Below are 12,822 nucleotides of genomic sequence, written 5' to 3'. Positions count from 1 at the left end.
TTTGAATCTTGTACATGTAACAATCACCCAGTTTCATTTTTTTGAGTGTGTCTGTATGAACTCAGTTAATTTAACAAACACGGATACAGCAATCAGTGATTAGAGAACAACTAGAGACAAAGTAAATGAGTAGAGATTGTGATTGGATATAAGAATGACGTTTTGCAACTGTGGACTTGTTTGTTTGTTTTTAAATTTTGAGCTTGTGTGATCATAATGAAGGTCCTCACATAGTTTAGCTTGCAAGTGAGAAAACAGCTCCTCTACTCAAGTTTAAACTGAAGTGACAAACATGCTGATTGTAATTCATCATCTTTTTGAAAGTAAAAGTTAATAAATGATTCAATGCTTCTCAGTGCTTCCTCATAACTCTATAAACTCACTGAGATGTCTTTCAGGAGCACACAAAACACATGAAACATAGTTTTAGTCTTCGAGTTACAAAGCCTGATTTTAAACCATCATATATTTTCTTTTGAGTCACAGTTATCAGCTTGGATATGTTTTTGTTATTTTTTTTTTTTCAAAATCAGGATTTGCAGCAGTGATTACTGAAGCTTTGTTTTAAACAGATATTTACCATTTACAGCCCAGTTTGATCTTAAGTGGGCTGAACCACCATGACTGTTGCGTAATAACCTGCATGGAAATTAAGCCCATGCTACCACGTAATCAGTAACATTCATTGTACACTAACCATTAACTAAGGTACCCAGCACACACACTTAAAAGTTAAGAACAAGTGTCCCATCTTCCCATGTGCTTTGGAATTTGTACGTGCTTTGTCTCTAGGGGCCACTGTAGAATTGACGGAGAAGGCGTATAAGTTCATGCACTGCATCACGATTAGTATAAGATAAGAGTGAATGAATTTTCTTCGGTGCGTTGGTGGTTCTTTGTATCTGGGGGTGGGCGTCCGGGTACACACCGGCTCACTCCTTGGCGGCCACTTATTGGGGCTCGCTCGGGCCACTTCGGAGGTGGGGTGCCCCCGGCCTCTCGGCCTGGGGCTCGGTCACTCAGGCGCAGCTGGCTGCCGGCGGAGCTCACGGGAGGGTCACTGCAGCTCCCCCTGGCTTCTGCTCCGCGGCTGCTGAATGAGCCCTCATCTGGGACTCTCCTCAGCTCTTACTAGAACAGTGGCGCGGCTGTCCCTCTGTGGGTCTTCCTTGGTCTCTTGTGTTCTGGGGGCCTCTGGATGTCTGGAGTTTTGATCTCCTCCATACCTGCTTGATACCATAGAGGACAGGGCTGTGGCTCCCCCACACTCCCTAGCAGATCATTACATGGAGAAACCTTTGGAATGCAAGCATGCTGATCCACACAGGTATGCACACACGGGTATTCACAGACGCGGACTACAGCTTTCTTGGCTGCTGCCTCAAAGCACACTGTGCGCTGTCTATCTTGCGTGCTGCACAATATCGTTTATTATTTAGTAACTATTGATATCTACTGCTAGCTAGTTTATTGTGATGGTGCTTTTTGTTCTTATTATGTTGCTCTTTGTTGTTTGCTTTCTCCTCTGTTTTTTTTTCTCCATACAGGTGATCCAGGTGTTTTGTTTTTTTTGTTTGTTTTTTTTCTCTCTTCTCCCCCCTTCTCACCGTCTCTTCTCCCCTTTGGTTTTCTTTCTTTCTCTCCCCCTCTTTCTTTCATTCTTTCTCCCTGTCCTATCCCCCAGTCATGTCTGTCCCGTTTGTAGCAACTGAAAATAAAATAAATTCATAATTACAATAAAGGTCAATCAAATGGACCAATATGGCAAGGCCATGATGATCCACTTGGTAAAATAAATCCGCTTGGCATCTTTCTTGGCCTTAAGACAACAATTCTGATGGCTATAGATCCAAACGGGACACAAAAAAAAAAAAGAATGAATTTTCTTCTATTCGTTATTTTGACGGTCGCATTTGAATAAAAGTAAAAAACTCGTTAATCTACAGTTTCGGATAAAATCAGGTAGCCAGAAATGTTGTGTCTACTTTCAGCTTATAGGGCTTTGGAGTTGACGTCACGCCGCAATGTATTATGGGAGCGCGGCGCCATCTTCCTGGGCAACAAATCAAAACAAACACACTGTGTTGGAACGACGACTACAAGAAAGATGCTTAAAAGCAGCTCAAAAGAGAATGGACTGTATAGAGACCGATTGCGACCAGAGGCGAAGCAGCGGTACTTGCAGAAAATAGCGTGCATTGGAAATGTGGACCCGTATGAAATACGGCCGTGGAGTAGAAACCCTGAAGACCAACCGCTACTGACGTAGCCTGACATATTTTCGTACCTTGTCTGTGGAATCAACGCCGTACAAGTCGTCATTCAAACAAAGGTAAGTCAGCTCGAGTACTGCGTGTGAAATGCGTTTGATTTCCCTGCAAACATTCACATTAGTGCAGCATAAATTCATTCATGAGGGGAAATTACAGTGAGAACATGTGGAGGCTGTTAGGTGGATAACATAGTGAGTTCAGTGCACTGATGTGACATTGTCCCGAAGGATTTAGTTATTCTTTATGGTTAAAGAAATTGCAATGATTTATTAATGTTTATTATAAATAATTCTAATTATACATCTTGCTTCCATTTTGTATCCTGTGTCACTAAAAATACATTTTATTTTAGTTTTATACATTGATTAATGACCTGCAGAATCTCCTTATCATATTAAGTGATTCATAATTGTCACTTTATGCTTTCTCCATCTCTAAAGTGATGACATCCTTGCATTACATACTTTAGGTTCATTTTCTGCAGGCAGGTTTCTGACAGAACAGGCAGATTTACACTATAACATGCAGCGTTCTATAGATGGATAGATGATTAAACACATTTGTGTCGGCCTTGGCTCATAGTTCTTGTCTTTAAATGAACTTTGTCTGTGTGTGTTTCAGGTCCTGCACTCTCATGACTGAATGAACCAACATTGCAGCCACAGGTCATTGTGAGCATCACAGGGAAGGCTGAAGCCGCCCACTGCACCTGTAAGGCCGGAGTCGTGGAGACCTGCACCCACGTCGCTGCTCTTCTGTTTAATGTAGAAGCAACAATGTTGATCTGTGACACAAGGACTGTTACAGATGAACCTGCATACTGGGTTTTGCTGGGTAATGTGACCAAGATACAGCCAGAGGTTGGCCAGAAGATAGACTTCTCCTCTTCAGCTGCCCAAAAAAGGCTCTTGATCAAAACATAAACAGACCATTTGTAGTGACAGGTAAAAGGAGCCGTCCTCAAAAAAGAAAAATCCCACCTGCTACTGCGGAGGAGTTGTCACTGCTATTGGATACTTTGCTGGAACACAGTAAAGCTGTGGGTTGTGGGAATGACCCATAATGTTTTATCTAGGGGTCTAGATTTATGCCTGTAGTGCACTGCCATGTAAATAATTTGCATTTACTGAATATGTACTCTGTGTCATGGTCCGCGGCCCGGTGTCCAAGGAGCTGATGGGATGCCCACACCCACAGGTGTGGCTGTCGACTCCACACCCGCATCCCATCCCAGGCGATCATCAGGTGGACTATTTAACCCAGCTCAGCCAGCTGCTCTCCCGCGGACCCTCACCCCTCCCTCCGGTTCCCACGGCCCAGCCTTGATCGTAAGATTAACAACTCTACCCTGCTTATGCTGTTATTTCCCCGTTCCCTACGGCGTTCCTGAGTTGTTTATCTCCCGATCACTTGGTTTTCCAGTTAATCGGCATGTTTTCCTTTGACCCTTCCAGCACACCCTTAGTTAAAAAATAAAGTTTATTTATTACCTTGGCATGTTGTCTCTGCATCTGGGTCCAGCTTGTGTGCTGAACTACGGTTCGTGACTGACTGACTGAGTACCACTGTTCAAAAGTTGAATAAAGAGAAAACTAATCCGTGGCGAACAAACTATCCAAAGCAGCAATGCACAGATTGAAGTTAAGCGAACGCAGGTTGCAGAAGATTCTGGTGTGTCCCACTGTTGTCACCCAGGCATAGACAGGCAAGTATTTACTCTTGGGAATTTTGCGTGTGTTTCACCCAGACCTACCAAAAGATGCCAGGACAGTTCTCAGGACGACCAAAATACCATCATTTTGGTTTGGCTAAAGGGTTGGTCTCACAACTGAAATCCTTGATCTTGCCTGCCAAGTTGAAAGACTTAAAATTGCAGTTTAATATTGATGGACTCCCACTTTTGAAAAGCAGTAAACTTCAGTTCTGGCCAGTTGTGGCAATTCCAAATGTTGACAACACCAAATCAACATTCCTTGTTGGTCTCTACTGTGGTCTTGGTAAGCCAGAAAGTGTAGTTCAGTTCTTGGACCCATTTGTTAAGGACCTAAGCTACATTTTGAAGAATGGCATTTTTTACAATAGCTGCCACATAACCGTTCAGGTATATTCATTTGTGTGTGTGATGCACCTGCAAGAGCTTTCATTAAAAACATAAAGACTCATAATGGTTATTAAGATTGTGACAAATGTGTGCAAGTAGGTAAACAAAATGACGCATCCAGAAGTTAATGCAAAGCTTCGAATGGATGCTGCTTTTCAATTGATGACCGATGAAGACCACCACTTGAATCAAATGTTGTCTCCTTTAGCTGGTATGGTTAAGATGATTACAATGTTTCCCTTGGATCATATGCATCTATGTTGTCTTGGAGTCACAATAAAACTCATATACTTGTGGATGAAGGGCAAAGTACTTGCATCTAGGCTGTCCAGTCAAACAGTAGGTGAAATTTCAAAAAAGTTGAAAGCTCTGCTACCTCATACACCAAACGAGTTTAACCGCAAGCCAAGGGACTTGTCTGAAATTGATAGATGGAAGGCAACAGAGCTGCGAAATTTTATGTTGTAAACAGGGCTCGTAGTGCTTAGGAATAGCATTCCAGTTGAGTTCTATGATAACTTTATATTGTTTTCAGTAGCAATGCATCTGCTGTTATCGCCTTCTATGTCTAATGAAATGGTCGATTGTGCCAATGAATTCCTGGTGTCATTTGTTTGTCACTTCGGCAAATTGTATGGTAGGAATGAAATCACATACAACATACACCAGCTGACACACCTGTCAGAAGAATATCGACTCTTTGGTCCGTTAGATAAACATTGCTGCTTTCCCCTTTGAAAATGACTTAGGCCAGATTAAACATCTCTTGAGAAGGCCTCACTTACCTTTACAGCAAATTGTAAAAGGACTCTCTGAAAAACCAGAACTAAAGCCATCACCACCAAGAAAAGGAATTCATCCCGGTGCGAGAAATATGCACCAGTCCGTCTTCTCATAAGCCATGGTGGGTATTATCTGGATTGGTGTTGTACAAATTTAACAATAAAATTTTTTTCGGGTGATAATTTATGTCTGGCCATACATTGTGTTTGTACTTCCAGACACATTTGACAAAGCAGTACGCAGTATTCAAAGATATCTACGTAAACATTGTGATTTGTCCGACCTTCAGTCCGAAACAGAAACCCAGAACGGTCTAAAAAGAAAGCATAACTATTTTAAACACAAACTTATCTTTCATTGTTAAGAATTTATGATCTTCTCTTTTATAAATATCTGTGGTGCAAGCACACAGCAATACCACCACCTAATATAGCCCAAAAAGTGGAAGTTTGTAAACTTCATAAAAATGCAAAGCCTTGTACACTTGTGCGCTTCAAAAATTCCTTATATACTTTACCTTCTTGCATGTCTCCGTTTCCTGTGTGTATTGTTAGAAATGAAACTGTACCTGTAGGAAAAAATCAATTGAAATCATATTTACAATTACTTATGACAGTTTTTATTTTCATTCAGTTTTTATTTTCATTTCTTTAGACCAAATCCCATGTACACTTATACGGAATCTGAGGATGAGCAGCCTCCAAAAAAACGTTTTTTTTTCGAGTGAAAATACCAGGTAATAAAAAACTGCCTAGTGTCTGTGTACATATCTGTGTGTGACACAAGGAAACTTTGTAGACAAGTTGTCTGTATTCTTAAATACTTACAGAGACCAGTTGCTGGATTTTGCAAGGCGACTGTTGTACTATTCATGTCTGATTCTAGCTGCTCGACTGTCCTGGGTCGTCTTCTTTTTGTTTGTTTGTTTCATGGTGCTCTAGATGTTGAAAGGTCTGGACTGCAAACTGCAGGCAGGTGAGTTCAGCATCCAGATGCTATGTTGACCTAAACTGACAGTATTAACAGTATCTTACCAGGTGTGTAAACTGTCAACTCCATAGATACTAACACAGATTTAAAGGTTTTATTTATATAATTCCCACAAGAGGAGATAACCTGTTGGATTTGGTGGACACAACCTGTAAAGGAGCACATAAGGCCTCCCACCTCCCCCACCTGGGTCTCTGATCACAGAACCGATGTGCTGAGACCAGTAGCGGTTTTAGATACGGGCGACACGGGTGGTTGCCCGGGGCGGCATCACGGGCATCGGCAAAAAAACCCAAAAATGCTCGTACTCATGCTGCCCCGACGTCAGCCAGCGCATATTGGTAAATGGCCTGCATTTGTATAGCGCTTTTCTAGTCCATAGGACCCCAAAGCGCTTCACACTACATTCAGTCATTCACCCATTCACACACACATTCACACACTTTTGGGAATGGCATAGGCACCGATCGGTTTTCTATCGCCCATTTGCTGGGAGTAAGGGCGCCCTTCGTTTGCGAGGTGCGCCTGCTGCTTGCAGCGCAGAGAGGTGAGGGCGGGGCGGCGGGGGATTTTCTGACCGGCTGGAGCAGCATCTAATAACCAACTCGCAAAGTAAAATAAAATAAAAATAAACCAACAAACACGAAAACACCAGACATTATGATACAGACTTATAATTTGCACCAATGTTTTTTCGAAATTCTATACACGAAAAGTGAGCGCGAGAGCTCTCGGTGCACCTGCTCACTGCTGAAGTCAAAGTAAACTTTATTGTCATCTCCGCTACATACAGTCCAGTATATAGAGCAGGGGTCCCCAATCCCAGTCCACGAGGGCCAGTGTCCCTGCAGGTTTTAGATGTGTCCTTGATCCATCACAGCTGATTTAAATGGATAAATTACCTTCTCAACATGTCTTCAGTTCTCCAGAGGCCTGGTAATGAACTAATCATGTGATTCAGGTGTGTTGACCCAGGGTGAGATCTAAAACCTGCAGGGACACCGGCCCTCGTGGACTGGGATTGGGGACCCCTGATATAGAGAGACGAGACGACAAGGCTCCAGTTACAGCAGTGCAAGCAAACAAAAAATATATGCAAGAAGAGTAAGAAAATAAATATACACTTTAGGACTCGGGGTAAAGGGATCAATAACAATTTAAAATTTACAGTTTGATGATTTAAAGTCTCACACACAAGCCCTCGAAAGGGGAGGGGGGAGGGGGGGCTGCTGCTTCCAAATAGAGCACATTTAATTTATAATGTTGTAAATCCAAGCCCATTATGTATTCATGATTTGAATCCTGGGTTGTGTGAAATCTCAGAAATGCACCCTAATCTGTGAACTAAAGTGTAGGTGTGTTAGATCATGTTGTGGTGATCCTCCGGTTGAGAGATGGGTGTTCACACTGGAGTGCAAAATTAAAACCAATGGAAGATGGACAATAAAAGTTGAAAGCTATCAGGTCCTCAGTTTAGAAAAAGAGAAAAGAAGAGGAGGAGAAACGAGCAAAAGATGCAGGTAAGCAGATGTGTCATTGGATAATGGCAGGTCATCCTGAAACAATCAGAATCAGAATACTTTATTAATCCCTAAGGAAAATATGTGGGTTACAGAAGAAATGGTAAAAATAGTAACAGTAACAGACTAAACTCCAAACAATACATTATGTTACAGATTTTAATATTAATTAGTCATTGTCCGTTGATGATTCGTACTGTTCTCATTGTATGACGAATTATGATGGCTGATTGGTAGCCGTTTGCATACTATGCATACTCTCTCTCTCTCTTCATATGTGTGTGTGTGTGTACAACAATTTTATGATTTTATGTTAATGTACAATCCTTAATATTTTTTGTGTGTGTGTGTGTGTGTGGGGGGGGGGGGGGGGGGGGGGGGGGGCGCGCCAGAGGGATTGTTCGCCCAGGGTGCCAAACTGGCTAGGACCGCCACTGGCTGAGACTTGTAAACACACCCAGAGTGAGAGTCACCAGACTATCACAGAAGCAGATACATGTGTGGCCAGAGGGGGGCGCCTATGCTCTGAAGGACTGCTTCAGCACTACAAACTGGGACATCTTCAAACAAGCGGCCACCTGCAATAACTACAGACACTGAGAACTACAGTGAGGCTGTCACAGGATAGATCACAAAATGCACTGATGATCTCAAGAGGAACAATTAGTTCAGTGTCCACGAGAAAAACTTCAGCTGAGTGACAAATTAGGGTGGAGGTCCATCAATGATGACTGGGACCTTCGATGTAGCAGTGTGCAGTCCACTAGCATTAATCACATGCCCCAAATATTCCACAGATGGAACTAAAGAAAATACATCACCAGTACCAGTATTACTTTAGTGATTTTTAAAGGTGTTGTGATGAAATTTAGGGGTACTTGAAGACCCCAAAAGGGTCTACACTACCTTATGGTAAAAGCTGAATATTAATCCAATCACCAAAGGCCCTTGGTTGGTCAGTGTGTTCAAATAATTCTACTCCCTGGGTTTGCTGGCTGAAGAAGATTACACAGTGAATTAAAAGTATTTGGACTTAACACACTGACAAAGGTATGTGTTACAGGCCCCACTATAATGGGCGCGTAGCCAGATTACGATCCTGTAAAACAAGAGAGAAAGTGAACACAGGAGACACGTTGCTGTTCGCCTGGTCAGTCTTGCCAGAATGGAAAACTTACGGCAGCTATGCACCCGACTCAGTTCCCAAAGCACGTTGCTGTCCCCTACTGTCCAAAGTGTTATACACTCTCCTGGCAACAGGGAACTTACATGACATTGTGGCTTTAAATTACACCAATAAACCAGCAAAATAAAACATGCAAAATAATATCCATATATCACGACACTTAACTCACAATTGTGACCACATTTCTGTGTGGATCACATATGCAGCCTGTTTACAACAGCCAAGACAGAAAAACAACACAGCTCAATACATTATATCACTGAATAGCTCAAATAAAGTAAACAGTTCAGTAAATATGGTACAGCAGCTTCTCACTTGTAGCATGTTAGTCCTGTTTCTTTTCAATCAAATGGTCTAATGGTCAGTTTGTAGAACATCAGTGTACCAGATGCTTTACTGTCTCTGGTTTAGTTCAGCAGAGCTCAGGTCTCTCTGTAGCCTCACTGTGATTGGCTGCTGTGCTGAATGTTTCCTTTAATGTCTCTGGTCTGTGTTGTTTCCTCTTTTAGACCAGACAAGCATCACAGCTGAGTCTGGGCAGAACATCTCTCAGAACATATGCACTAACTATTTTAGGCCTCCTGCTTGTTTGGCCCTCTTTCCTTAACAACAACTTCTTCCTCCCATTTACTTAGTGGGGGAGGGTGGGAGAGAGAGGGTCTCATACTAGCCCAAAACACTGAAGAGTTACCTGTTATAAAACCTGATTTCTCATGTTGACAGTTGGAAAACAGGGTTTGTTTGTTTGTTTGTTTTTTGTTTTTTTACCATTTTAACAAAAGTACAACCCTTTAAAACATAATATAAAAAAGTCACATGGAGTTCGATCATCTGTGCTATTTTAAATCAGCTGTCGTAATGGCAACAAGAAAACCACAAAGCAGTATATGTAGCCTTGCATGCAGAAGGAAGTTGATTTAACTGCTTTGTCTGAGCTCAGTCAAGATGAACCCAGCATCTCTTCAGCAGCTGCTCTGTAAGTTCAATCTTTCACTTTCAAATGCAATTAATTGTATTTCTAGCATATCAGCTGAGTTATACAAGGGTGGTGACATATGTTGTGAGACAGAGTAGTGTGCAAAAGTCTATCTCTGACTTATGAATCACAGATGAACCAGTGTTGTTTGTACATAAAACAGAGAAATTAGGAAAGAACATATTTTAAAGTGTGTATTTTTAATTTGTATCTTGAGGAATGAAGGCTTAAAGTTGATATTATTGTAGGTGTGGCCTGTTTGATTGACAGGCAGATGTTGACACAGGGGGCTGTATCTTCTGTCTGCTGCCGTTCACCTCAGCTATCCCAGAAGTGGGAAACTGAACCTATTTTATTTGTCTGTTACTGACACTGATTAGCAGCTGTCTGTGTCTCTGTGATACATTCATGATATTTATGGATATAGTTTTACAAACAAAAACAAAAACAGGCAAACGAACAGCTAGAAAAGGCCTAAGCAGAAGCTAAAAGTCCCCTAAAGGGGAGACGTGGTACCAGAAGGAGCTTTGCTGTAATGTGAACCAGCTGAAAACTCAGATTGACTGATATCATTTCTCTTTAGGTCTGAACTTACTGCTGTGCTGCACAACAAACCAAGGTCAGTGACCTCATCGTGATCATCCAAAACATCTCAAAGAGTCTTAAATAGACATTTTCTGCATCTTATTTTTAATGCTGTCTGCCACGTATAAACTTTCAATAAAGCTTGTCTCTAAAAACTGAGGCATTAAATCCAACACCACCTTTTTTGGGGGGGGGGTTAATGACATTAATTATAACTGTGCATCTGAGAGCACTGAACCTGGACCAGCCTGGATCTGACTGCATGCTTGACTACTGTCTTTACTATCAGTATCACATTTTAAATGTAAAGTGATTTAGGAATACTGAAGACACGTGATGTTTACTGCATTATATGTTTATAGTGCAATATATGTTTTATTTTGGGTGGCTGTGTTACTGTAGTTGAAACAGTAAAAGATTATGAAACTCAGTTGGTCGTTCTCTTTTGAAAATTGATTCACATCATATCCTCTTCCTGGCAGCTCGCCTGACTGTGAGTCCCAGCAGCTCTCAGTTCTTTAAAGGAGACTTTGTGTCTCTGAGCTGTGAGGAGGACGACAGCTCTGCTGGATGGACTCTGAGGAGAAACCCAAAGACACGACAGAAGACTCAGTGTGGAGATGGGTGGGGAAAACCAGCTGGTTCTTCCTGTAACATCAGCTACATTGACCCAATAGACAGTGGAGTTTACTGGTGTGAGTCCAGAGAGGGTCCCATCAGTAACATGGTTAACCTGACAGTCACTGGTAAGCTGAGTGTGTGGAGTTAGTGTTGATGAAGCTGTGTGTAAATGGATGAAATGCTGTAGTTTGTCTCTGTGTTGAGGTGGATCAGTGATCCTGCAGAGTCCTGTCCTCCCTGTGATGGAGGGAGATGACGTCACTCTGCTCTGTAAAACAAAGACCACTCCCTCCAACCTCCCAGCTGCTTTCTATAAAGATGGCTCCCTCATCAGGAAGCAGCCTACAGGTCACATGACCATCCAGCATGTTTCCAGGTCTGATGAAGGCCTCTACAAGTGTGACATCAGCGGTCATGGAGAGTCTCCATCCAGCTGGATCACTGTCACAGGTGAGGAGCTTCACTCTGATTTCACCTCTTATTTCATCCACATATTCACCAGAACAGGTGGGATTCTCTCTGCAGAAAAACCTACAACCACAGCTCCACCAACCACATCAGCTCTTCCCTCCTCCTTCCTCCAGAGTGTATTCAGAGTGGTCCTCCACCTGGTGGTGTTCTGTCCATACTTCACCTCCACTCTCCTCATGGTGTCTTTATATCGATGCAGAGCCAAAGGTAACACTCTGAATCATTCTATGATCAATCAATATTCTGATGATTGATCAGACTGATCATCTCTTTATCTGAACTTTTCCTGTGTTATCAGCTGATATAATTTTCTAACAATTATAGGAAACTACATGCATGTCTCTGTGGTAAAGACCTCACCCAACCAGGCTGAGCAGGGATTGGATAATGACAATGAAGATGTCGCTATAGAGCATCACTTCTGAAGCAGAGCTCATGTTCAGCCTCATATTGGTGGAAGGTTATTCCTGCCCTGTGGAGGATTTATATCATGTGCTGCCTATGTATCATTGTAGCTCTGTACAATAAGTAATGTACAAGGCAGTTAGTTTATGTTGTGGAGTTTTCTGTTAATAAAGTCTGCAACGCAATCAGCTGTGGCCAGGCTTTTTAATTACTGCATGCAGGAGAGCAAACAGACAGCAAATATCTTAGTTGTACAGTCATGAGTGCTCTGCCTCTGAGATGTCGCAGTGTGTCTTTTATAACATCACACACACAGAACTCCTGCATCATAAACATTTAACTGTAGATTTATTTGATTCTCATTTTAGGAAGACAGTCTCTATTTGCTGTCTCGGTGTCTTGCTCATGTCTGAATTATGCCGTAGACTGAGCTTCTGAGATTTTACAGTTTTTCCCAATTGTTTACACATATTTCCTGAAAGCATGCCTCATATTGTCAGAACTCTACACACACAAATAAAAAAAACACACATAACGGGCGAAACTCTTCAATTCTCCTGCAAAATGAAACTCTACATTCAAAACAATGTTACTTATAAGAACCAGTTACAGTTTTTTTTAATTTGTATGGTACTATTTTCACAACTAAAGTGTGCATTTTCAAATCTCTCAGTACAAAACTCACATTTGATCACATTTGTAACACCACTAGTCATCCTTTCAAATCTGATGTCATGAGTTCATTGTATTTGCACATATTTTCATTCCATGTAACCATTGTTGCAGAACATATGATCATTGTGATATATTCTGAGAACATTTGCTTCACTCACCCAAACAAAACAGTAAGATCTTTTTTCAACGTAGTACTTTTACCAATCATTTCATACAGGAGCAAATAATACAAGGTA

General features: G+C 41.8%; 1 protein-coding gene and 1 pseudogene across 2 annotated transcripts; both read left to right on the top strand.

Moving 5' to 3' along the window:
- The first annotated feature begins 3,454 nt into the window (after positions 1 to 3,454).
- Positions 3,455 to 5,272, top strand: LOC146672427 (uncharacterized; annotated as a pseudogene).
- A 4,324-nt stretch (positions 5,273 to 9,596) lies between these two features.
- LOC146672426 (Fc receptor-like protein 5) lies at positions 9,597 to 12,025 on the top strand. Of its 2 annotated transcripts, XM_085386704.1 has the most exons (6): positions 9,598 to 9,829; positions 10,413 to 10,448; positions 10,897 to 11,160; positions 11,240 to 11,485; positions 11,561 to 11,713; positions 11,831 to 12,025. In XM_085386704.1, the coding sequence occupies exons 1-6, from the start codon at positions 9,799 to 9,801 to the stop codon at positions 11,929 to 11,931; spliced, it is 831 nt and encodes a 276-aa protein (XP_085242830.1). In that variant the 5' UTR covers positions 9,598 to 9,798; the 3' UTR covers positions 11,932 to 12,025. The 2 variants fall into 2 exon arrangements, with proteins under 2 accessions (XP_085242821.1, XP_085242830.1); XM_085386695.1 differs by lacking the exon at positions 11,831 to 12,025 and having other exon boundaries at positions 9,597 to 9,829; positions 11,240 to 11,760.
- Positions 12,026 to 12,822: the final 797 nt, after the last annotated feature.

Source organism: Rhamphochromis longiceps, linkage group LG3 (genome assembly GCF_057381845.1).
Source record: "Rhamphochromis longiceps isolate RC_006_pf linkage group LG3, R_longiceps_female_GT1.1, whole genome shotgun sequence".
Lineage (NCBI taxonomy): Eukaryota > Metazoa > Chordata > Actinopteri > Cichliformes > Cichlidae > Rhamphochromis > Rhamphochromis longiceps.
The sequence above is the reverse complement of the archived record's forward strand: the minus strand, read 5'-3'. Positions and strand labels throughout refer to the sequence as shown.

Coding starts and splice junctions, on each gene's coding strand:
- LOC146672426 (XM_085386695.1), top strand. CDS start 9,799: ATGAACCCAGCATCTCTTCAGCAGCTGCTCT. Junction 10,449..10,896: donor GTGCTGCACAACAAACCAAG/GTCAGTGACCTC, acceptor TCTTCCTGGCAG/CTCGCCTGACTGTGAGTCCC. Junction 11,161..11,239: donor GGTTAACCTGACAGTCACTG/GTAAGCTGAGTG, acceptor CTCTGTGTTGAG/GTGGATCAGTGATCCTGCAG.